At 35.5% G+C, this 27,795-nt stretch overlaps 1 protein-coding gene across 2 annotated transcripts in view; it reads left to right on the forward strand.

Annotated features, from left to right (window-relative positions):
• Nucleotides 1–27,795, forward strand: part of ABCA5 (ATP binding cassette subfamily A member 5) — a 182,831-nt gene that overhangs the window by 136,948 nt on the left and 18,088 nt on the right. For both annotated transcript variants that reach the window (XM_056817224.1, XM_056817225.1), the window contains 2 exons: nt 11,726–11,843; nt 11,936–12,027. In XM_056817224.1, the coding sequence (XP_056673202.1) occupies nt 11,726–11,843; nt 11,936–12,027 (210 nt within the window). The remainder of the gene's footprint in view (nt 1–11,725; nt 11,844–11,935; nt 12,028–27,795) is intronic.

Genomic DNA, 27,795 nt, shown 5'->3' on the forward strand with positions numbered 1-27,795 from the left:
GTTTACAAAGTATTTTACATATAATATTTAATAGTATAAAAAATGTTTCCGGACCTATACTCAACATATATGTGCTGGCTGTTACTATGGTATAAAACGTAGGAGGAAAGGTGAAACTATCAACAAATATTCCTAAATAGCACTGCTGCAGAAGCTACTGAGTGAGCTTCTGAAGACCTGCAGAAAACAATTAGAAAATTACATCAATCTCCAGCTGGTGTGCATAGTAAAAATTTGAATGCTGTATCACCCTGTCCCAAAGGGTCAGATACGCCAACTTAAGTGAATCAACAAGGCATCCTGAGGGAGAGATGGGAGATAGTATGTATTAGGTGAGGTAAAATACCACCATTACTTGACAACCATCTTCCCTCAAACCACTGTGGAGATGGCCCAGGAACCAGAATTCCAGAATCCCTGAAATTTTGGGTGTTCTCAGACTCCCCCCCCCCCCCCCCGCATTTTGTTGTTGATCAGTTATCTCACTTTGTGACCCTACTTTTGGGATTTTCTTGGCAAAGATACTGGAATGGTTTGTTATTTCCTTCTCTAGCCCATTTTACAGATGAGGAAACTGAGGCAGACAGGGTGAAGTAACTTTCCCAGGGTCACACAACTAGTAAGTGTCTGAAACTGGATTTGAATTCAGGTCTTCTTTACTCTTGCCTCAGTACTCTATCCATTATATTACCTAGCTGCCCATAGCCCCCACTGTTAACATCAGAAAAAGTAATGCTTATGTAAAGGGGCCTTCCAAGCCATCCCTTCCCCAACAACAACAAGTGTTTACCAACAGTGATAAGCAGGTAAGATCAAGAGATCCAGGATTAACAGTACTCCTTTATACTTCATCACTTCTATAGCTGTCATCCAAGAGTTCAACCCTTAAAGAGATTCAGCTACCTGTCAGCTGTTTCTATGGTATTTCAGTTCCTTTCTCCTCAGCAGCTCCTAAAGATTCAGAAAGCAAAGTTCTTTGCATCAGATCTTTATAACCATCAAATTATTCAGTATGAGAAATAGATAAGAATTTTATCAATAAAAATTGATTTAAGATCAAATGAAAACAGAAAACTTGCACCTGTAACATATAAATGGCTACTAGTGACAGAGGGAAATGTTTAAAGTTGTAGGTTTTCTCCAAAACAAAAGCTTATAGGGATATGTAATATAGGTAACTATTGGCTAAAACACTTCAGAGTAGCACATGAATCACTAGCAAAACCCTGTACCAGCTTCTTCTCAAGCATTTGATCTCCCTTTTCTGAATAGAAGGCATCACATATCTGCTATTAAAAGATGGGAATACTTAATGGCCTTTCCAAATATATTTATGTCTCTAGACTTTATATAATGTATTTATAGCTTATATCACCAAAAACAATAATCATTTGCCAAATAACAATTTTGGCTAAAGCAGAAAAAAGGGTGTACTAATACATCTGAGAATTTTAAAGAAAAACTCTTTTTATTGATTCTTAAAATATAGAATGATATGTTTCAAAGTACCATTAAATTGATCTATTATTGCACAATCTTTACTCTGTTCCATGCTTATGGTTAATTCATGCTATATATGGAACAGATGCAAGTAAATATATACTAAGCACACCAGAGCATTTTTTATTCTCACACAAGTATTCTCTCTTTTTTGAAGTTTGAGTAGTATTGGATTTTTAAAATTAGCTTAAATACATATTTTAGATAGGACAGAGCCAAGATAGAGCCCTAGTAGCAACAAAAGCTGAAAGTGCTTTGACAATCCTTCCAAACCAATCTTTAAAGAGTGCCTCAAAATGACAGGAGTAAAAAACCAACAGCAAGATGGAGTGAGTGGGGCTCTACCTCTGAAAAAAATTTTGAAAAGTTGGCAGAGAGAGTCCATTTTCATGGGATTTTCACAGGATAAGGAAGAACTGAAAGCCAAACTGCACACAGAGGAGTGCTGGCCACCCCCCCCCCAACACACACACACACAGTACCAGGTTCCCAACCCAGGCAAAGGTCAACTTCAGGATTCTGGGACCCAAGATACACCAACAGTGGTGTATCCAAACCCATCCCTTCATATCCCAAACCCATCCCTTGATGTACCAGGCCCTGGCACTAACCAGCAGTGAGGCCCAGAAATTTATAGTGCTAGCCCCCTTTCAAGCCTTTGCTATAATGAAGACTTAGCACCAAGGCAAAATAGCTCACGGTACCAAGCCTTATAGGCCAGCAACAGAAGAGACAGAGTTAATAGCTTTCAGAATTCCTGATCCACAGGTAGAAAAGTTCTGGGGAAATGAGCAAAAAGTAAGAGAAACAGCTAACTTTAGAAAATTTCTTATGGAGACAGAGTGAAATACAGAGTTAGTAGAGAAATATGAGATCCAAGTAACTTCATATAAAATTTCAGAGAAAAATGGAAATTGGTCTCAAGTGCTGGAAGAACTCAAAAAAGAATTAAAAGACCAAATAAGACAGGCTGAAGAAATGAACCTAATACAAAAAGAAAATAACAGTTTAAAAAGAAAAATTTGTCAACTGGGAAAAGAAGTATAAAAATCCAATGAAGAAAAGAATTCTTTTAAAGCCAGGGAATAAAAGAGTACTATGAAAAAGTGAATGTACCAAATGGAAAAGAACAATCAAAAGGGCATGGAATGAATTCATTCTTTAAAAATTAGAATTAGGTAAATAGAAGCTAATGACTTCTTGAGGTATCAAAAAACAGTAAAACAAAATGAAAAGAATATGAAATATCTCATAAAAAAACTGACCTGGAAAATAGATCTAGGAGAGAAAATTTAAGCATTATTGGACTACCTCAAAGTTATGCCCCACCCAAAAAATCGGAGACGTCATATTACCAGGCATTATCCAAACTGTCCTGATATTCTTGAACAAGAGAATACAATAGAAATGAAAGAATGCACAGATCACCTCCTGTAATATATCCCCAAATGACCACTCTCGGAAACGTTATAGCCAGGTTCAAGAGGTCCCAAGCCATGAGGAAAATACTGCAAGCAGTCAGAAAGAAACAATTCAGATATCATGGAGCCCCACTTGGGATTACACATCATCTGGCAGCTTCCACATTGAAGAACCAGAAGGCTTAGAATATGATGTTCTGGAAGGCAAGGGAACTTACTGTCATTTAATAAAAGAGAAGATTTCTAAGCATTCCTGAAGAAAAGACCAAATTTTAAAAGAAAATTTGATGTCCAAATACAAAATATAAGTGAAGCATAAAAAGGTAAATAAAAAAAAGAAAAAATTTAAGGACTTCAATAAGGTCAAATTGTTTATATTCCTTTATGGAAAGGTGATATCTGTAACTCTTAACAATTGTTATCATTATCATAGTAGTTAAAAGAAGTGTACATAAACAGTGCATTGGGAGTAAGCTGTTTAGGATGTAAAAAAAGAAACTAGGAGTGAAAAAGAGGATTAGAGGACAAGAAATGGGAAGAGAGAAGTAAAATGGGGTAAATAACATTACATAAAGAGGCATAGAGGGTGGAATACTACTACAATGGAGGGGAGAATAAGGGTGGTGACTTAATACTTAAGTATTACTTAATACTTAAATACTTAATACTTTAAAATATTTAATACTTAAACCTTACTCATATTGGAATTGGCTCAGAGAGGGGAAAACAGTCAGATTTACTGGAGTATAGAATTCTGTCTTACCCTATAGAGAAGTAGAAGGGGAAAAATAAATGGGGTGTTGGAGAGGAGAGTAATATAAGGGAGGGAGAAGTTGGGGGTGATTAAAAGACACTATATAGAGGTAGGACGGGAATAAGAAAGAAGGTAGTGAGAAGGGGAGTAATATAAAGGAGGGGAAAGGGGGGAGTGATTTAAAAGCAGAACTGGTGTGTAGAGAAAGAGTGAAATGAGAAAGGGCAGGATTAAAAGAGGAAAACAAGATGGAGGGGAATAGACAGATAGTAATTATGACCGAATATAAATGGGATGACCTCTCTCATAAAATGAAAACAGATAGAGTGGATTAAAAACCAAAATCCCACAATGTTGTTTACAAGAATCACATTTGGTTCAGGTAGACACATAGGGAGTAAAGGTAAGAGGCTGGAACAGAATCTATTGGGCTTCACCTGAAACAAAGAAGGCAGGAGTAGCAGTCATGGTCTCAGACAAGGCTAAAGCAAAAATAGATCTGATAGGTAATTGCATCTTGATAAAAAGATAATATAGACAATGAGGAAATATCTGGATTTAACATATTTGCACCAAATGGTATAGCATACAAATTTAAAAAAAAAAGAAAAACTATAGAATTTAAGAAGGAAAGAGACAGTAAAACTATAGTAGGGGAGGACCTCAACCTTCCCCTATCAAAAATAGATAAATATAACCAAAAAATAAATAAGAAAGAAGTAAAGGAAGTGAATTAAATTTTACAAAAGTAATATTTAATAGGTATCTGGAAAAATTGAATAAGCATAAAAGGGAATATACCTTCTTTTCAGCATCACATGGTACATAAGTAAAAATTGACCTTGTACTACTGCATAAAAACTTCATAACTAAATGCAGAAAAGCAGAAATAATAAACCCAAGCTTTTTCAGATCACAGTTCAATAAAAAGTATAATCAAGTATTCATGGAAAGGCAAATTAAAAATTAATTGGAAACTTAATAATCTAATTCTTCAAAAAGGGTGGGTCAAAGTACAAATCATAGAAATAATCACTGGTTTCATTGAGAATTACAATGAGAAGACAACATATCAAAATTTTTGGAATACAGCCAAAGCAATACTCGGGGAGGAAAATTTATATCTCTGAATGCTTATATCAAAAAGCATATCAATGAATTGGGCATTCAACTAAAAAAAATAAAAAATAACAAATTTAAAATCCCCAGTTAAAGTCTAAATTGGAAATTCTAAAAATCAAAAGAGAAATTAATAAAATTTAAAGTAAAAAATCCATTGAACTAATAAATAAGATTGAAGCTGGTTCTATGAAAAAACAAGTAAAATAAGAGTATTAGTTAATTTGATTTTTAAAAGAAGAATCAAATGACTATTATCAAAAATGAAAAGGACAATTTCACATCTAATGAAGAAGAAATTAAAAAAATAATCATTAGGAATTATTTTTCCCAATTTTATGACAGTAAATCTTATAATCTAAGTGAAATGGATGAAGTTTTACAAAAATATAGATTGCCTAGATTAACAAAAGAGAAAATAGAATACTTAATCCCATTCCAGAAAAAGAAATTGAACAAACCATCAGTAACTCCACAGGAAAGAATCCCCAAGGCCAGATGTATTCACAAGTGATGTCTATCAAACATTTAAAGAACATTTAATCGCAATACTATGCAAACTATTTGACAAAATAAGCAAAGAAAAAGTCCTACCAAATTCTTTCTACCAAACAGACCAATTTCTTTAATGAACATTGATGCAAAAATCTTAAATAAAATACTAGCAAAGAGCCACAATATATCATAAGGATTATTTACTATGATCAGGTGGGATTTATACTAGGAATGCAAGACTGGTTTCATATTGGAAAAATTATCAGCATAATTGACTATATCAATACATACTAACAGAAATCTCATGTTTATCTCAATAGATGTAGAAAAAGCCTTTGACAAAATACAACACCTATTGAAAACACTAGAAACCATAGGAATAAAAGGGCCTTTCCTTAAAAAGTGTTATTTATTTAAAACCATCAGCAATAATCATTTACAATGAGGGTAAGTTAGAAGCCTTCCAAGTAAGAACAGGATTGAAACAAGGATGCCCATTATCATCACTGATATTTAATAATGTACTAGAAATGCTAGCTTTAGCAATTAGAGAAGAAAAAAGAAATTGAAGGAATTAAAGTAGGCAGTAAGGAAACTTAACTATCACTCTTTGCAGATGATATGAGTGTATACTTAGAGAATCCTAGAAAATCAACTAAAAACTATTTGAAATAATGTTTTTTTATTTAGCAACTTTAGCAAAGTTGCATGATACAAAATAAATCCTCATAAATCATCAGGATTTCTGTATATTTCCAAAATAAATTCAACAGCAAGACTTAGAAGGAGAAACTCCATTTAAAATCAGTCTAGAAAATTTAAAATTCTTAGGAATCTATTTGCCATGACAAGGGCAGGAATTATATAAACACAATTACAAAACACTATTTTCACAAAACTAAAATTAGATTTAAACATTTGAAAAAATATCAATTGCTCAGGGATAGGCTGAGCTTATAGAATAAAAATGACAATCCTACGTAAGTTAATTTACTTATTAAGTGCCATACTATTAAACTACCAAAAAAACTATGTTATAGAACTAGAAAAATAATAACAAAATGACAAGAATATCAAGGGAACTAATGAAAAAATGTAAAGGAGGGTGGCCTAGCAGTATCAGACTTTAAACTGTACTATAAATCAGTGATCATCAAAACAATCTGGTACTGGCTAAGGGGTGGATCCGTGATATAGATGAGGGGTAAATGACCTCAGCTCTCTAATGTTTGATAAAACCAAAAATCCCATTGTTGGGGATAAGAACTCAGTATTTGACAAAAACTGCTATGAAAATTGGAAAACAATATGGAAAAAATTAGGTTTAGATCATTATCTCACAAGCTAAGGTGAAAAATGGGTATATGATTTAAACATAAAAAGAGATGTTTTAGGGGAATATAGAATAGTTTATCTGTCACATCTATGGAGAAGGGAAGAATTTATGACCAAACAAATGATAGAGAATATTATAAGATGTAAAATGAATAATTTTGTGCAAAGAAAGACAATACAGCCAAGAATAGAAGAGAAGCATCAGACTGGGAAACATTTTTAATAACAAATTTCTCTGATTAAAGGTCTCATTCTTCAATCATAAAAAAACTAAGTTATATTTATAGGAAACCTAGACATTCCCCATTTGAGAAATGGTCAAATGATATAAATAGACAGTTTTCAGATGAAGAAATCAAAGCTATCAATGATCACATGAAAAAAATGTTTTGAATTCCTCTTGATTAGAGAAATGCAGATTAAAACATATCTGAGATACCACCTCACAACTAGCAGATTGACTGATAGAACAGTAAAGGGAAATGATAAATGTTGGAGGGGATATGTCAAAATTGGGACACTAATGGATTGCTGGTGGAGCTGTGGACTGATGCAACCATTCTGGAGGACAATTTGGAAATATGCCCAAAGGGCTATAAAAGAACGCATTGTACCTTTGGATCCAGTAATACTACTACTGGGTCTGTATCTCAAAAAGATTAAAGAAAATGGGAAAGGACCTATCTATACAAAAATATTTATACCTGCTCGTTTTTTAAAAATATATTTTATTTGATCATTTCCAAGCATTATTCGTTAAAGACATAGATCATTTTCTTTTCCAACCCCCCCACCCTCCCACCCCCCATAGCCGATGCGTAAGTCCACTGGGCATTAGATGTTTTCTTGATTTGAACCCATTGCTTTGTTGATAGTATTTGCATTAGAGTGTTCATTTAGAGTCTCTCCTCTGTCATGTCCCCTCAACCTCTGTATTCAGGCAGTTGCTTTTCCTCGGTGTTTCCACTCCCATAGTTTATCCTTTGCTTATGAATGGTGTTTTTTTCTCCTGGATCCCTGCAAATTGTTCAGGGACATTACACCACCATTTATGGAGAAGTCCATTACGTTCGATTATACCACAGTGTATTAGTCTCTGTGTACAATGTTCTGCTGGTTCTGCTCCTTTTGCTCTGCATCACTTCCTGGAGGTTGTTCCAGTCTCCATGGAACTCCTCCACTTTATTATTCCTTTTAGCACATACCTGCTCGTTTTGTGGTGGCAAATAATTGGAAATTGAAGGGATGTCCCTCAATTGGGGAATGGTTGAACAAATTACGGTATATAGTAGTGATAGAATACTGATGTGTTATGAGGAATGATGAACAGGATGATTTCAGAAAAAGCTGGAAAGACCTGCATGAACTGATGCAGAGTGAAATAAGCCAAATGAGGAGAACATTTTACCCAATAACAGCAATATTGTGGGGCAATAAAATGTGATAGACTTTGCTACTAATAGTAATACAGTGATCCAGGACAATGCTGAGGACTTATGAAAAAGAATGCTATCCAGCTCCAGAGAAAGAACTGTTGGAATAGAAATACAGATTAAATATGTTTTTATCACTTTTTTATTTTGGTATATGTTTTGGGGTTTTAGTTCTATAAAATTATTCAGTTAAAATGAATAATATGGAAATATGTTTTGTGTGATAATACATGTATAACCCAGATTGAATTTCTTATCACCTTCGTGAGGGGGGAAGGAAGAAGGGAGTAAGACAATATGAATCATATAACTTTGGAAAAATTATATGGAAATTTGTTATTAATTTAAAAAATTTAAATATATTTAAATATATAAACAGAAAAGATTATATATGAACATTTGAACTTATATGCAATTTGCTTTTAAAGTATATATTTAACATGGTAATTCCAACTCTGTCCTGTTTGTTTCCCCTTCTGAACTTCCTTTTATCTTCTGTGTAGGTTTTTTCAGTGTTTCATTCATTGGTGTGATTTCCTTTTTCCTCTCACCCTGACAGTCTCCCTTGTACCAACTAAGTAGTCAAGCAAAAACAAATTAATACATTGTCCATGTCTGAAAATATTTGTCTCACTTTGCCCCTCTAGTCCATTATATCTTTACCAAGAGGTAGGAAGTGTGCTCTACTATCAGTACTGTGCAGTCATGATCTGTCACTACATTGATGAGAATTCCATAATCTAAAGCTGTTTTCCATTATCCTGTTTTTCACAGTGTAAGCTTTTGTTCTGTTTATTTTGCTCAGTATCAGATCATGCAAAAAAATGACCTCTTTTTAATACACATCTCCAGGATAATAATGTTAAGAATTATATTTAATATATTATACTTTATTAATTTTAATGTAATAATATAATAAACATTAATATTGTTAATAATTTTGTTTTATTTTATATTAATTATATTATAATAAATTTATTGTAATGTAATAATTAATTATTATTAAATATATTATTGTTTGAATTGTAATAATAATTAGTATAAATGTGTTGTTTTTCAGGGAAATAATTTAATAGAACCCATCTACATCAGCCAGTATAGTTCTAATAGCCACCACCACTGAGGAGCCCTTGCTTTCTTCTATCCCTCCCCTTCCTACTTCTACTTGTCAGGAGCTCCCCAAAATCTGTCCTGACGTCTTGAAACCTCACTTGGCTTAGAGACTTGGGATTCTCCAACTTTATTCTTTTTTGTCATATGGAGCATCAATTGGCCTTATAAACTGCCTCCCAAGGTCCTCTAGGCCAACCATTTACCCTGCTTTTATGCTCTGCATACTCCAAGCATTTGCCTAGGATTGCCATCTACTCCACCACTATATCCTAAGAACTTTTCCATTCACAGTGGACTCTTTTTTGATATATTGCCTCCCCCAATTAAGAGCTTATAAGCTTCTTTTTTTTTCATCTTTGAATATTCCTTAATTTGGTTTTCAAAAAGGGGAAAAACAAAGTGAATCTAAGATAAAACCATGTGCCCCTCCCATTCCCTACCCCAACCAATTTTCCAAGTCTGCACAAGTCACTCAACTTAATTATATCTTATAAGAGCCACTGTAAACACTATTCAAATATTATACAATGAAATGGGATAAGATGCCTGGAAAAAAGCCCTATAAGCTTCTTTGAGAAAGGAATTTTCTACCTTTTTTCCATTTTTTTATCTCTGGTGCTAAGCTTGACACATTAAAATTGGTGCTTACTAAATGCTTTTTCATTTATTAATAGTCATTATATTTCTGTCTAGCTTTAAATATCTCTCCCAAATAATAAAAAAATATGTTTTCCAAATTAAGGAGGAACTCTTGTGACTCCCAGTTGCCTTGATCATCAACTATAAACTCCTCTTTTTAGTTTTTAAAAGCATTTCACATCCTTTCTCCTCTCTATCTTTCCAGACATAAACTTTTAACATCCCCCTCTGTCACTATGGGATAGTCAGATAAGCTCTTCTTTTATTACAAACAAACTACAATCCATCTTCCAACCACATCTCTATGACTTTGTGCTAGCTGTCTTCCATCCCTTTCCTTATCTGAGCTTTGTAAATTCCTTCTCCTTTAAGATATGGCTTCAGCACCACCTTCTTCATGAAACTTTTAGTTTTCTGAAATTTCTTCTCAAACCAGTTTGGGTTTCATTATTCTGTGTTTATTCTCTGTAGTAACTTATACTTTTGTTATTTTTTCTTTTAGAATGAATACTAATTATTAATAAGGATTATTTTATTCATTATATTCATATTTTCATTGCCTTGCCCAGTGAGTGACATATATTGACATTTAATTAATACTTGATTGAATGCAATGGACTGATAGCTTTTAATCTTAATGTATAACTAGCTTCTCTGGTTTTACATCTTTTTGATGATATTTATACACTGATTTTTGTCACAGTTCATTTCTTATAATATATTTTACACTCATAGTATATCTCTCCATTGCCCTTTGTGTAGTATTCTGTTTTTGTTGTTCTGTTAGTTGATTCTGACTCTTTGTGACCCAATTTGGGTTGTTGTTTTTTTTTTTTTTGGCAGAGATACTAGAATGCTTTGCTATTTCCTTCTCCAGCTAATTTTTACCAATGAGGAAACTGAGACAAACAAGAGTTAGGTGACTTACAGATCACATAGGTAGTATAAAGGGTGAAATTATGGTTGAGACTGAAGGTGGAATAGTTTTAAAATTTACAGTAGTAAATGTCTGAGGTCAGATTTGAACTCAGAAAGGTGAATCTTCCTTATTCCAGACCTGGCATTGTATTGAAAGGGGAAAATTCGAGTAAATGTGAAGGGCCAGAGACAGGAGTGTGCTGGGTGCAGAAGATGGAATATAGGAGGGAGCTTGGAATTCTGAGTGAGAAGTTCTAAAAGCCTGGGACAGGCTCATGACCTTAGCTCTCTCTAAATCGAGGAGGAAAAATACCCAAATTGCCTACTTCAGTTCTTGTCGTTCCTGAGTGATCACAGACATCTAATTGACATCTATTGACTCCCAAGAAGACTCTATCAGTGAAATTGGCTTGGACTTCTAAGTTACCTCCAGTAGGCTGAGCCTACAGATTGTGGTGGCTAAGTCATTTCTGTCACCATCTTGATTAATTAAAGAGCTCTGACCTTGATTCAACAACTTAGATGGCCTTAGCTTAGTTTATTTTAGACAGGACAATGGGAATTAGAGAGGGAAACAGCGTAGATCCAGCCTTATTGGACATAGAAGCAACCCATCAGAGGATACTGGGACAGATAGCTTGGGAAAAGATTAGAGATCTTCCTAGCCCATCATCCTTTCCTAATTCCTGAATATCAACTTGAATAACCCTACTTTGTTCTACAAGAAAAGTCAGATTGCTTTTGCCAGTGAACTCCAGGCTTGATGGCATGCCTCAACTAGACTCAGCCAACTTTATTATTGGTCAAACTTACCATTTAATAGTGTCCACTGTGTTACCTAGCTACTCCTGTGGTATTCTGATTCCATAAAAATAAGAATGAAAGAATGCACAGGGGGTTTATTCAGTGATTGTCTTGTTTTATGGTTTATTCAATCAATATCAGGTTTTATGGTATAGCTAATTCTCACTTCATTCTTATAATATTTCTTTTGTTAGAAGCCAGCTATTATGGTTTGCAGTTTGCATAAAGAATATGATGAGAAGAAAGATTTTCTTCTTACAAGAAAAAGAAAGAAAGTGGCAACTAAACATGTATGTTTGTGTGTAAAGAAAGGTTGGTATTAATTTTTTCTTAAATATCTCCTAGAAAAATAGTGCCCAATTTTTATTTCATTTCACATATGATTGATTTTACATTTTTTTTAGGAGAGATACTAGGACTATTGGGACCAAATGGTGCAGGCAAAAGCACACTTATTAATATGCTTGTTGGTGATGTTGAACCAACTTCTGGTCAGGTAGAGTATACATTTTTAATTATAGCATAGATGTCAATTGAACTTTTGCTTTGATTTTCATTCTGACACATTAAGATAATTTATGTTGTTCATTAATTAAATTTTTTTAATATTGATTTATAATATAGCAACAGACAAGTAATTTTTTATGAAAATGTTATTGAGTTCATAATTTTCTTTTTTTTAATTATGGTGAAAATAAATTATTTATTTAATAAATTTAGTGAAAGATCTGTACTAATGGACAAACATTTGGCATACAGGCTTTTTTAAAACCCAGGTGCTGGGTTCAAATTTGGCCTCAGACACTTCCTAGCTGTGTGACCCTGGGCAAGTCACTTAACCCCCATTGCCTAGCCCATACCACTTTTCTGCCTTGGAACCAATATACAGTATTGATTCCAAGACAGAAGGTAAGGGTTTAAAAAAAGAAATATAAAAAGTCCTACATTAGCAATATAAACAAATCGATGGTTTTCGTAAATAAAGTAAATGTTGAAGTTCAGAAATAACTCATTAAAATCAGTTATTTTGTCACTGGAAGACTGTGACAAACTTTAATTGGAGATTCTCTGTTTTTTAGATGATGTAGGGATATCGTACTTTCAGAAAATCAAACTAAGTGAAGATTTCTATAATATCAACAAAGTAATATAATGCATTTTTCACATAGACCCATGGTCTTACAGTAAGGTTATCTCATATTTATCTGAGTTATAAAATAATAACCCAAAACAAGTAGTGATCATAGAGCTATTCCTGCAACTTACTGACTTAACTGCACAGGCTTCCATTTTTGGTCTTCGGCTGTGGTACCTTCTATTGCCTCCTCCTTATTTCTTCCTCCCCTTAGCAGCAACACATTCTGTATCATTCCTCTAAATTGGATAGCTGAACATACTACCCTAGTTATCAGAGAGAGAACAAGCATCTAAAGGGAGGCAACTCAGCAGCAATAACCATCATTCCATGCTGGGGTAGGTTCTAAATCTAGCTGCATTTATCTAACCATATAGCTTCCTCAGGGCAGGAAGTCAGTGTCCTCTCTCCCTTCTTCTATTTCTTCCCCTACCAACCTCCCCACAAATAAGAAGTGCTCTTAAATCATCCAGCTATGGGAGAAATTGCCAAGACAGAGTATGCAGAGAAGAGATAAAAAGTGAAGTGGCCTGAAACAACAATACCTGATCAGAAAAGAAGGGGTGAATTGCAAGGAAGGCATAGCAACAAAATTCCAAGGAGAAAATTTATAGGAAGATCTTTCTCTTTATTTTAGAAAATTTAATTTAATTAGTTAATTTAGAATATTTTTCCATGGTTACAAGATTCACGTTCTTTCCCTCTCTTTCCCCAACACCCTCCTGTAGCTGATACACAATTCCACTGGTATTACATGTGTCATTGATCAAGACCTATTTCCATTTTATTGATATTTGCACTAGGGTAATCATTTAAGAGTCTATAGTTCCAATCATATCCCCATCAACCAATGTGATAAAGCAGTTGTTTTTCTTCTGTGTTTCTACTCCCACAGTTCTTTCTCTGAATGTGAATAACATTCTCTCTCAGAAGTCCCTCAGGAATTGTCCTTGATCATTGCATTGCTGCTGGTGGAGAAGTCCATTACATTCGATTCTACCACTGTGTATCAGTCTCTGTGTATAATGTTCTCCTGGTTCTGCTCCTCTCACTCTGCATCAATTCCTGGAGGTCATTCCAGTTCACATGGAATTCCTTCAGTTCATCATTCCTTTGAGCACAATAGTATTCCATCACCAACATATACCACAATTTGTTCAGCCATTCCCCAATCGGAGGGTATCCCCTTATTTTCCAGTTTTTTGCCACCACAAAGAGTGCAGCTATGAATATTCTTGTATACGTCTTTTTCCTTATTATCTCTTTGGGGTACAAACCTAGCAGTGCCATGGCTGGATCAAAGGGCAGGCAGTCTTTTAGTGCCCTTTGGGCATAGTCAGCAAGATTTTTCTTGAGATAAAAGTAAATTAGAAAAGATCACAATAAATATGAAGAAATACTGTACTATGATAGAAAATGTCATTTGCTGTATTTATATATTTTTTTTATTGGAAAATGATAATGATTTCTAAGCCTACTAGTCGTAGTAGGCCTGGATACTCCCTAAAAAACTGGATTTAAAATTGTAAAATAATTGCTGAAGGAATTGCTTGCTACTTTTTTATGGCATTTGGTAAACAATTGATAACTATACCATGGGAACTTTATTGAGAGCCTTTGAAACCAGACACTGGGTAGTGGCACATGACAAAACAATGCTCAGTCCTCCTCAGAAGTCTAGAGATACTAGACTTGTGAATAGGGGAAAATGAGCCATTCTGCACCACAATGAACTTGCTGAGGACAAAGTATTTGTAGGGGTTTTGACAATTGTTAAAAGACAGACAAATTCTTCCTTCAGTCTCATGAACTATAGTTCTCTATCTCTCTAGAATTTACAGTGATGCAAGAGGAGACATTTGCAGATACAATAGGTACTCAATCTCAAACTTATAAAGAGATATTTTTAGTGTAAATGGGTATTTGTGCAGGCATAAAGGGGCAGTACTACAGTCCCAGGAGTGCTATTATCTGCCAGAACACTTGGCCTGGCATAGAAGGCAACATTAAGTCTCAGCAAAGGCATTTGCCTATAGTATCTCATCTAAAGCTTCCTCAGAGGGGAGAGAAGCTTTAAGGTAGGAAGATAGAGACAGGATAGAAGTTTTAGATACCACGAGGGGGATGACGGAGTCGAAATAGAGATATGAGGTGGCCAGAATGAGCCTTTATTAATTTCCCATGAGCCACAGCTAAGCTCTGATCAAAGGACCCTTCCGAAGGCTTTTACCAGTCCAGAGATCCACATTTAATACCACACAGGTCAGAGAGATGAAAGAGAGATAGGGAAAGATTAAAGATGGAGCTTGGCCTCTGGCCAAGCTCCTGCCAGGACAGCCATCAGCTAGCCTGAAAGAGAGAGAGAGAAAGAGAGAGCTAGAGGCGGAGCTTGCTGGGCTACATATACCCTTTGATACACAGTACATAGGGATGATCCTCATTGGTTAATGACAAGGCATAGGTGTGGTTTCTCTTAACCAGGCGAGAACAAAGAAACCTGTTTTCCTGCCTAACCTGGGGGAAGCTGGGGTCAAGGGTCAGAGGCCTTCCCAGCCATGAGTAATACTGAGCATGCTCAAGACTGAGCATGCTCTCTTTTAAGGCAATCTGCACATACCAACTGTTCCCCTTGCCCATAGCTAGGGGTGGACTGCTACATCTCCCCCTTTTTGTTTTACACACAAATGAATAGTGTAATATCAAAATGTAACAACATTACAGCATTAACAAATACAAACATTCTGGTGCATAATCATATTCTGATACAGAGATGAAGAACCCACCCTGATTGTATAACTTAGATATAACAATCCAGAAGAAAATAATTTCCACGCTACTGATCCTGGTTTAATGAGGTAGAATTCTATGGCTCACATGACAAGTGTAATAATCAAACACACCACCTTTCACAGTCTGGACTATCAGAAGTTGTCAGCCTTTTCAACAGTTAGCAAAATGCGATCTCTGGAGATGAAGGATAAATCCTTCCTTTCTCTCGTACTGATACTGCATCTTAGGGATCTTTCCGTGCTCACTGCCAGATGCCTGCCACCTAGGAAACTGGTTGGTAGCTTGATGCCAGGACATCCAGCGACTGAGGGTGTCAGTACGCCATGTCTCTGCATTTCCCAACCTCAAACATCCATTTCATATGGAAAGTGTATAAGCATGGCTGAGGCTGTCTGGTCCATAATGAAAGATTCATTATGATTCCCCTTACATGCAATCAGACATCACTCTCCAGAATGGTCATCTGAAAATTAACAATTGCTGTCATGTTCTCATGTTTACCGACTGTCAGGTGACTGTAATTATAGAAATCTTTGCACCTTCATAATTCTGGATCAGAGCATTAACAGTATTTTCCTTGTACTTAAAAATTCTGGCAATAATTGTGCAACAGAAAAATCAAAGTTGAATACTTGAAAATGAATCAAAAGTGTTCTCTCAAATGAACATACTGATATCTATAATATTCCTCTCCCTTTTCTTTTTGTTTCTGTGTTGGGAGAGATCCCTTCAAAGAAAAACATCCTCTCTGAACAATTCTGGAGGATCATGTTATCACATGTCAAATGATCTTAGAAAATGATCCTGGGAACCTGATCCCAAAATTAATACAAAATTCTCTTGGCTCACTGTCTATGTGGTATCTTTGAAATTGAGCCAATGTAAAATATCAGAACTTATATCCCAATGATTTCTAATTCCTGATTTAAATAGATCAAAATTCGCCTTGTATGTGAACATAATTTTGCACCATTACAGGCCTTGCAAAAACCTTAATACAACAATCACAGTGCAATTTTTAACAAATACCAATATTCCCATACACTTTACATTCTCAATTGTAGCTTAAATAACCATGATGGTGATAATGAAGTAATATTTCAAGTTCTGACTGCATATTCCTTGTGTCTTCCTTATTTAGATCTCTGCTTGTATAACTAAACCCATCAATATGATAACCAAGCCTATACCATTACCAATATTTGCAAAATACATTCTACCAAACCAATGTTTGGGTAAATAGAAGTTTAAGTTGTTTTCCATGTAGAAACAATTTCTACAATTTCTTGTACCTATAGAATTTGACATAGCTTTTTTATTCCTAGTTGTTAGTGTATAATATTCAAAGTGCTTTTTCTGCAAGCTTATCTGTGCCTATTGTGTCATGTTTTCAATCCATACTCCAAAACAGTAAAACTTAGATTATACTTTGCCCTTGCTCCATGCATTTGTGTAGTAATTTTTTGTTCCACCTAGGAGAGACAATGACTGCGCGTCCACAGAAATTGTCAAACCTAGAGTCCTCAGTTTTCTCCTGAGGTCTTACTTCCATATATCAGAATGTCTTCCAGTATATGAAAGGGAAGCCAATAAACCCTGAATCCAGCGGCCGTCTGAATTCTGGGATTGTTGGAGGAGAGCAAGACATTTTTCCTATCAAGATAGTACCCACAAAGACAGGGTATCAGGAGTAATGGTTAACAATGGTATTAACACTTAACTACATCTCTGGTAGTTAGTATGTAATGTCCATCCTGGTATTTTCAGGAACATAACCTTTGTCTGGATGTCAATGATCTTTTACAATAACTCAGGTTCCTGATTAAAGATTTCCTAGTGTCTTTTCCCTGATCTCTCATCCTTTCTTGAGAGTAACATCAGTGTCATCTGTCCATTAACCATGAGTGAGCAGCATTTTCTGCTTAGCACCTCATGTTTGTTGTCAGAGGTATCAGATCTCTTTTGTTTGAGGTCCGGCCAGGTAAAGGCAGGCTTTACCTGGGTGATTGCAAATGATAAGAAGCACAGTGAGATGAGATCTGGGAATTTGAATCGTTTTAATTTGGGTTGGATACAGACAAAATTATAAAGGAATGTCTGCTTATAAATTTTGATAAAGGAAGTTAAAAAAGATAATTAAAAATCTTTCTCTGACTTTTGTTATATGCCACAGAATATCAGGACTAGAAATGTTTTATCTGTAGAGAAATTTTGGTATATATCACAAGGTAATTAAAGTGCAAACAGAAAATTTTTAAGGTTTGGGCTTAAATCTGAAGCAGCTTGATTTTTTTTTTCTCTACCGGAGCTTGCTGGGCTACATATACCCTTTGATACACAGTACATAGGGATGATCCTCATTGGTTAATGACAAGGCATAGGTGTGGTTTCTCTTAACCAGGCGAGAACAAAGAAACCTGTTTTCCTGCCTAACCTGGGGGAAGCTGGGGTCAAGGGTCAGAGGCCTTCCTAGCCATGAGCAATACTGAGCATGCTCAAGACTGAGCATGCTCTCTTTTAAGGCAATCTGCACATACCAACTGTTCCCCTTGTCAATAGCTAGGGGTGGACTGCTACATCAGCCTCAAATGGTTGAATACTTGGGCCTTATTAGAACATATCATCACCTAGCCTGGCATAAGGGGACAGAATTCAATCTGGAGCAGCATTTTGGGCACAGATGGGAAGAGAGAGCACTTGGTCTGTGGGCCAAGGGTGGAGGACTTTTGTCATTAACCAAGGGACTAGCTCTTGATTATGTTAGAGTAGGTACAGGGAGATAATCCAGTAGTAGCAGACAATGGCAAAAGCTCCAGCAACAAATGGAGTGTCATGTGCAAGGAACAAAAAGAAAGCTGGTTTGAGAGGATCACAGAATAGGGAGGTCAGTAATATAGAGTTAGTCTGGAAAGATTGTTAGGAGAAAAGTTATGAAGAACTTGATCCTAGTGGCAATCAGGAGCCACTGAAGTTGATTAAATTGGGAATATAGTTGGTCAGATCTACACTTAAAGATAATCATTTTAACAGCAGTGTATAAGATGGACTGAAGAACACTAAGGTGGTTGCTGAGAAAAACAGTTGAATTGAAAGATATTATAGAGATTGAAACAATATTGATGGGTTATATGAGGCGAGAGGAAGAGTCAAGGATAACTTCAAAGTTATAAACCTGGGAGACTGGAAAAATGGTGATGCCTTTGACTAGAATGAGGGTGAATTTTCAGGAAAAGATAATCAATTCAATTTTTTGACATCTTTGAGTTTGAGATCTCGCTAGATAACCCAGTTTGAAATGTCCAATAGTCAGATACTGATCCAGATTGAAGTCGAAGGGAGATACCAAAGCTGAATATAACATCTGTGAGTTATCTACATTGAAATTATAAACTCCTGGGAAGTGATGAAATCAATAAGAAAAAAAAAGGTGGAGAGAGTAGTTAGCATCAAATGCTGAAGAAAGATCAAGTAATGTGAAGAATGAGAAAAAAATATTAAAAATTAAAAGGTCATTGGTTACTCTGAATAGACCATGGATTGGTCTTGGCAGGTAGACTCCCAAGTATTTTACATGGTGTACAGGTATTTTAAAAGTAACATTTATTTCTCTCTTCTTGCTAGGTTTTATTGATAATATATAGACATTCTGATGATTTATGTGTCTTATAATGTATTGTATGCATTGTTAATTCTTTCTACTACTGCATATATCTGTGGGAGTGTGGCCCAGCTTTGTGGAAAAAAATGTTTAATAAACTATTCTTCTTATGCTATTTTAGTAAATATCTTTGTGTTGAGTTAAGTGTATCTACTGGCTAATGATTAAATGGAAGTCTATCAGTGAGGCTTGTGAACTATTGTTTTATGAATACATACCCACAGAGTACTTTAAATATGGGCTAGTTCGCCCAAAGGAGACCTGTGCTGTGAGTGTTTAGTTGGAGAGGTAGCCCCAGAAGGAGAGCTACATTTATGTATACATGTTGTTTATGATTTTACAATGTCAGATCTATTGAATACAGAGTCTGCACATAATAGGTACTTTTTAACATTTAATTTAGTTTAATTTTCTCTCAATTATATATTAGCAAAAATTTTAGCATTAACTTTTTAAAATTTTAGGTTCAGAATTTTTTCCTTCTCTCCCTCCTTTTGCCCTCAGAGGGCAATCAATTTGATATAGAGTATAGATGTGCAGTCATGCAAAACATTTCCATGTTACTCATGTAAAAAAGAAAATACGGACCAAAACACCTAAAATAATAAAGTCAAAGAAGTATACTTAAATCTTTATTGAGTCCATCAGCTCTTTCTCTGGAGGTGGATAGCATTTTTTATCATAAGTGTGTTGGAATTGTTTTGGATCATTATATTGCTGAGAATAGCTAAGTCATTCATAGTTGATCATCATATAGTATTGCTCTTACTAGTGTATAGTGTTCTCCTCTTCCTCCTCACCTCTCTTTGTGGCAGTTCATGTAAGTCTTTCCTGATCATTTCTTATAGCACAACTTGTTCAACCATTCCCCTAATAGGCATCCCTTCAATTTTTAGTTTTTTTGTCACTCCAAAAATAACTCCAGAAATATTTTTGTATATATGGGTTCTTTTCCTTTTTAAAAAAAATCTCTTTGGGTTACGGATTTAGTAGTGATATTAATGGGTCAAAGGGTATGCATAGTTTTATAGCTCTTTGGGCATAATGCTGAATGGCTCTCCAGAATGTTTGGATCAGTTCACAACTCCAAAAAGAGTATATGAGTATCCCACTTTTCCCACAACTCCTCCAACAATTGTTATTTTCCTTTTCTGTCATATTAGCCAATCTGATAGATATGAGGCAGTAGGTATCTCAGAATTATTTTAATTTATATTTGTCAAATCAGAAATGATTTAGTCCATTTCTTCATATAACTATAGAGAGATTTTATTTTTTTCTTCTGACAACTGTCTTTATACCCTTTGACATTTTATCAACTAAAGAATTACTTTTATTTTTGTAAATTTGGCTCAGTTTTCTATATATTGGGATGAGGAATTTATCAGAAATTTACTGTAAATTTTTTTTCAATTTCTTGTTTCTAATCATTGTGCAAATCCCTTTTTAATTTGATGTAATCAAAATTATCTATTTTATATCTTGTAATGCTTTCTATATCTTGTTTGGTCATAAATTCTTCCCTTATCAGTAATGTGAGAGGTAAGCAGTCTTTGCTTCCCTAATTAGCTTATGATAGCATCTTTATGTCTAAATCATGAACCCACAGGAAATGGTTTTCTTTAAAAATTTTTTTAAAACACTTACTTTCCATCTTGGAGTCAATACTGTGTATTGGCCCCAAGGCAGAAGAGTGGTAAGGGCTAGGCAATGGGGGTCAAGTGACTTGTCCATTGTCATACAGCTGGGAAGTGTCTGAGGCCAGATATGAACTTAGGACCTCCCATCTCTAGGCCTGGCTCTCAATCCACTGAGCTACCCAGCTGCCCTTTTCTTTTTAAATTTTAAAAATCAAATTAGTCAGTAGTTTATTTTATTTTTTCCAGAAAACTACATCCTAATCTTGTTCAGTTGTTTTCTTATTTTCAGTTTTATTAATTACTACTTTGATTTTCAGGATTTCTAATTTGGTGCTTATTTGGGGATTTTAATTTGTTCTTTTTCTAGATTTTTTTAGTTTCATGCCCAAATCATTCATTTTTCTTTTTTTTTCTATTTTATTGATGTAGGCATTTAGAGATATGAAATTTCCCCCTAACTACTACTTTGACTGCATCTCATAAATTTGGATATGTTGTTCTCATTATTCATTCTCTTTATGAAATTACTATTTGTTCTTTAGCCCATTCATTTTGTAGGATTAAATCATTTATTTTTTAATTGATTTTTAATATATGTTTTCACAGTTCTTTATCAAATATAATTTTATTGCTTAATGGTGTAGAAAGGATGCATTTAATATTTCTTCTTTTCTGTATTTGTTTGTGAGATTTTTATACTCTGCTATACAGTAAGTTCTTGTGAAAGTGCTATGTAGAGCTGAGAAAAAGATATATTCTTTCTCTTCTCATTCAGTTTTTTTTCCAGTGGTTATTATATCTAATTTTTCTAAAGTTCAATTCATCTCCTTAACTTCCTTCTTGTTTATTTTATAGCTAGATTTATTTACTTTTGAGAAGGAAAAGTTTAGGTCCCCCATTAGTATAGTTTTATTGTGTTTTTTTCCTGTATATCATTTCACCTTTAAGAATTTGAATGCTATATCATGTGGTACATATATGTTTCATATTGATATTACATAATTTTCTTTCAGCATTCATCTGTTGAGGTGCATGTGTATTCAAAGAAGACTAAAACCTCTTGTATGAGGGCTTACTAAGCTTTTTTTCGTGGCTGCTTAGCCACTTTTGATGTCCTGGCACCCTACTCTCACCCGTGGGTCTCAGAAGCTGTAGCATGTTTAGTGGCCACACTGCTGAATTATCTCAGCAGGTGTCATTTCACAACTGTGTCCTCTGGCTATGTATACCTCTAACTGTCCTAATAATAATAAAGTTCTTAAGAGTTGCAATTATTATCTTCAAATATAGGAATGTAAACATTTTAACTTTTATACCTTTATGATTTCTCATTCATGTTTTTCCTTTATATTCTTCTATTAAGTCTTGTATTTGGAAATCAGATTTTCTGTTCAGCTCAAGTCTTTTCATCTGGAAACACGTGGGGAACAGGACAAAGCCAAAACTTTCTACAGGTTTTTTTTCTTTCACTCCTAATCTAGGCAGTTGTTCCCTAAGGGAAAGGAGATTTAGAAACAGCTCTCCCAGCCAGGACCTTAGGACCCTGTTGCTAAGATTTAAAACAGCTGTGTTCTATCTAATTTAAGGAGAGAGGGAGAAAAGGGAAAAAAATCCAAATTTACTTTCCTGTATAGCTGATCAAAATAAGCTATTAAAAATAGTCACAGTAGAAAAAAGTTTAGGAAAATTAAGAAGATTGAGGGTTTTTCGTCACAGTGAAGTGGTCAGCCAAACTGTGATATTGAAATCACTTTAAAAAGGCTGATATATCTTAATTTAAGGTCGCCAAGGAATTCACTTATGTAATTCCTAAATGAAACACTCAAGTCAGCTGCCAAATTTTTTTGGTGTTGTAATTACAACAGGAGTGAGAGAGAGAGGGAGCGAGACAGAGAGAGAGAGAGATACGGAGACAGAGACAGAGAGAGATACAGAGAGAGAGAGAGAGAGAGAGAGAGAGAGAGAGAGAGAGAGAGAGAGAGAGAGAGAGAGACTCAGAGACAGAGACACAGAGAGACAGAGGCAGAGAGACAATGAAACCAACCCTTTGGCAGAATAGTGTACATTCAAAATAAATTCAATCAACCTTCAGTTCAATCAACCACACCCCAAGGTTAATTCTTGATCTTGATGTAATGTAGGTTTTCTGGCATCTCTCTGCAACAGTTCATTCTCTGGATTTAGGAGTTAGCAAGCTTCTTCCTTGAAGGTCTTTCTCAAACAAACAAAAAAAATTTTCAAAATCTTGGATTTTTATTAAAATGCAATGCCCCCCTGAAGTAGGTGTTTAAAAAAAATCCAGTTCAGCTCAGGATGTGTTATTGAGTTATGGGGGTGTATGAGTCAGTTATTAAAAGAATTCAAAAACAATAAAACCAAAACAAAAAAACAAAACAAAAATATATAAAGGGAAAATGAAATGGAAGAAAGTTAAACTTTTGGGAGAAAGGGAAGAAAAAAATTCATAATCAGAATCAAAATACCAAAATCTATGTATAAAATGTTGAGTAAACAAGAATAACTTCATAATGGGCCCTTGTAAAGGTCCAATTTAAAGTAATTTCTATCCCACAAGTCTGTAGGACAGAATGCAGTAATGTTTCACTTACCTATTTGCAGCCAAGACTATAGGAAGTTGCCATACTATAAGAAGGAAAGGAACTAGAATTCTATTTTGATAGGGAAGCATCATTCCCTGGTCTGACTTTTTTCATTCTCAGGGATATAGGGAGCCAGCATGATAGTCAAATTTTGGTACTTGTTTGAAAACTTCATAAAGAGTGTAGATACAAGGAAGTCCTACGACTTAATGTATGTCAAGCGTTGCAACCTTGAGTACACATTAGTATTTCCTGTGTGCTCTTTTGGCACTATTCAGGTTAAGTCTGTGCTCCTTGTTTTCATCCCATTTCCTGGAATCTTGTGCCCTCTTTTTTGCAGTTCCAAAAGAAGGTGTTTGCTATCTTCCTGACATGCTTCCACATCTGTTGAAGCCAAGAGTAGATCATAAACGTATTTGATTAATTTGTTGTTTTTAAATTTTATATTATATGTATCTTGGCTCAACATTTGCGCAATTAAGCTTGGGCTGTCTACAGAACTTTGTGGCAAACAACTCCAGGAGTAATGATGGCCCTGCCAGGTGAAAGCAAAGATATGCCTTGAGTTCTCATGTATAGGTATGGAAAAGAAGGCTGAGCACAAGTCTACTACTGTAAAGTGTGTAGCTGTGCTAGGAATAGAAGAAATAATAATATTTCATTGATGTTGGAAACTAAGGAGTGTCTCTTTATAATGTGATTGCTCACAGCCCTCAAATCCTGCACGAATCTATACAGGTGTTTGCTATCAGGCCCTCTTTTTGATTTTTTAATGGGAAGGATGGGCGAGTTTTATTCAGATTTACAAGGGATTAGTATTCCTTGTGCAATTAATGAGTTAATTACTGGGGTAATTCCCTCAATTGCCTCTTTTGAGAGGGGATACTGAGGAATGGAAGGAGGTGGGCTAGATTTAGTTTTTATCTGCACAGGATCACCCAACTTAAGTAAGCCTACATTGGAAGATGTGGCCCAAAGAGACTCTGGTATATCTTCAGGTATTGCAAAGGTTGGATGCTTTTTTTTCCTCCTGACTCTCTGAGAGAATTACAGGGAGTAAATTTAAAGATTCCTCCGGTACTTCCAATGATAAGGAACCATCTGGGGGGAGCAAGTTATTGTGGCTCTGAGTTTGCATAGAAGGTCCCTCCCCAGCAAATTTAAAGGGGAGCCAGGCATCAAGAGGAAAGAATGTTGTACTTCTAGGGGTCCTACAGACACCATCCTAGGGGAAAGCTTTTTAATTTTTTGGGGTATCCCTGACACTCCCATTAAGCTCTCTGAGCTAATGGAATAGCAATGTAAATCAGGTATACTCTTTTATTTGGACCTCGAAGCTCCAGTTTCCAAAAGACAATCATAATAGGTGTTACCCACCTTTAAAGTAACATGGGGTTCATTAGTATGGGGGGGATAGTGGATAGGGACAATGGGCAGTAGGGCATCAGAGTCTGGAAAATCAAAGGTTGGATCCTCTGATTCCTGTGCCCCAGCCCCCCACCGGACACTTAATTGTGTTTGGGAAGTTCCGTGGGCACCCCCCTGAAAGGCGCCCCTCTGAAGGGCACCTCCCTGAGGGGCATTAGCTCCTCAAGTATTTTTTGGATGATGACCATTTTTTATATATTGTTGTGGAGTAATTTGATTTGTTATCTTTCCCAATATCTATTCCTATAATCATCATTCCTAAAGTTGTGGTTTGCATTTTCATAATTATATTTATTTCTATAATTATCACTAATGTAGTTGTTATTAAAGTGTGTATTCCTTCCTATAATCTTGAGAAAAGCTCTATAATCTACCTTATTGTGGCCCTTCTTCCCACAGAAGTGGCAGGTAATGGATTGATAATTAGGTTTCTGGAGAGGGGCAAGTGTCATTGGTTCATTATCATGCCCACTTTCTAGTTTAGCTCTCTTATCATTTAAACATCTCATTTCTTTCTTCATTTCCTCCATGGCATCATTATTTTCTTCCTCCTTTTCTTTGTTTCCCTCTAAAGCATATATAGCTGTTTTTCACAATTCTTCAAGGTCCATCTCTGACCATCTTGGACAATGTGTTCTAAAACAATCCTTAATCACTTTGCAAGAGTTATTGACAAAGATACTTCTAACTTGTCTTAAACTATTCTCTCTAGTTAGGTCAAAATCCAGGTATCTGTCCTCAAACTCGATTATTCTATCCATGAATCTGGAGGGTGTTTCTTCCTCATTTTGCTTAATTTTTTCAAATTCCATCCACTTTTCTGTACTGTCTGCACATTCCCTCATTGCTGTAAGGATGGCCTCTCTTCAAAGGTATAGTTGTAGATAATCCTCAGGGTTTTTATAGTCCCGTTCGGAATCCTGAGATGGCCAATGTGCTGCATTACGCCCCCGGGTTTTGCTGACATGAGCAATTATTTTATTTTTCTCAAGTTCAGTTAAAAAAGCCTGTAGCAAGTTCTCAACATTCTTGTAAGACGGATTATACTGAAAAAAAATATGTCTCCCATCTTTTTTGTTACTAGAAAGGAATCATGTTCATATGTGTGGATATTTCATGTAAATTCATTTATTTCTTGGGGAGTAAATGGTATCCTTTGTCTTAAAGTCACCACATCCCCATTCTGTCCTATTTCAGGTACTTCTCTTAGAGGAAACAGGCCTCTAGTTGAATTTTGTACCTGTGGGTCAGTTTGACTAGGACAACTTTCTCTAGGAGGACGGGATCTCCTTTGGGCTGGAATTTGGTTTTCTGTAGGAGAGGGAACATGAGAAACTTGGATTTCAGGGGAAGGGTTTTGGGGATTAAATTCAGTCAAAATTTGCACTACACGAGAGAAGCAGTCTGTTAACTGAGCTATAGGGAAGGTGTTTTCCATCTCTATTTCAGAGAAGGAAATTTCCTCATTCAAAGGTTCAGAAACAGGTCTGTTTCTGGTAGGGTGGATGTTTGCCAATTGATCCTGTAAGAAATATTTTAAATTTTCAAATTGGGCTTGCATGTTCTCTTGCATCTTTTTTATGTCCTCAATTTTTTGAGTGTTTTTCTGAATTTCAGCTCCAGTTAATTTATTTTTTATGTTAGCATCTCTAAACACAGTGCTGAGGAGTACAAAAATGACATTACCTATTAATATAAAAAATTGGAGGTATGCTGTATTCCTCAATGTCCCTAATTCTTCTATCACCATATAAATGTCAAAGAATGTCATATTCATATTTATATATGTATTTTGTAATTTTTTCTAACTGTCTTCACAAAACACATGGGGAGCAGGACAAAGCCAAAACTTTCTACAGGTTTTTTCCACTCCTAATCTAGGCAGTTTTTCCCTAAGGGAAAGGAGATTTAGAAACAACTCTTCCAGCCAGGACCTTATGGACCCTGTTGCTAAGATTTAAAACAGCTGTGTTCTATCTAATTTAAGGAGAGAGGGAGAAAATAAAAAAATCCAAATTTACTTACCTGTATAGCTGATCAAAATAAGCTATTAAAAAATAGTCACAGTAGAAAAAAAATTTAGGAAAGTTAAGAAGATTGAGGGTATTTCGTCACAGTGATGTGGTCAGCCAAACTGTGATATTGAAATCACTTTAAAAAGACTGATATATCTTAATTTAAGGTCGCCAAGGAATTCACTTATGTAATTCCTAAATGAAACACTCAAGTCAGCTGCCAAATTTTTATGGTGTTCGAATTACAACAGGAGGAAGTAAGTATTAGAGGGAGAGAGAGAGAGAGAGAGAAAGAGAGAGAAGGAAAAAGGGAGAGGAATTTTAACTCAGAACCACTCTGGCTCAGGCTGAGCCAAAGTGGACGTTAAGGCTTTGAATAGCCAAGGCAGGGAAAGGGATCAGTTCTTATCATTCACGTGATCAATCTGAAGGAAAGCAGTCTGCAGGGCTCCTCCAACCTCAAGAACCAGCCTTAAACTAAACTCTAGCCCTCCTCACAGGAAGTCCCAAGAACTCCAAAGGCTGTTCTCTACTTCCTGTGTCTCACATGTGCCAATGGTGCCTCTAGCTTGACCTAGGACCACCCAGAGGTCTGTCCTTTTTTTGCACATGTCTGTTGAAGGTCATATTCTCAAGTAATTAAATCTTGAGTTTGCTGCAGCCCTTCCTAATCTTGTTACACTGAGTAGGGTGGAGAATGTAGTTTCTAAGACCTGATTCTGTTATTTCAAGTATCTCTTTTGTTATTGATCAGGAAATAGCTAAATCCAATCTTCTAAAGAATGGTCTGAATAGGGTGGAGTAGTTTTGAAATTCACAGGAAGGAACATTGACTCAAGCTTGATGTCTTTCTTGTTGCTGTTTTCAGAGCTCTCTATGGGGGTGGTGGTGGTCTATAATTTTTGTTGTTTCCAAGGCGATATGATCTGAGAAGAGATGTGGTCACTGCTTTCCTGGCCTGTGCTCATCATTACCCAAGGAAGGAACTTGTTTTCCTA

This window comes from Monodelphis domestica, chromosome 2 (genome assembly GCF_027887165.1).
Source record: "Monodelphis domestica isolate mMonDom1 chromosome 2, mMonDom1.pri, whole genome shotgun sequence".
Lineage (NCBI taxonomy): Eukaryota > Metazoa > Chordata > Mammalia > Didelphimorphia > Didelphidae > Monodelphis > Monodelphis domestica.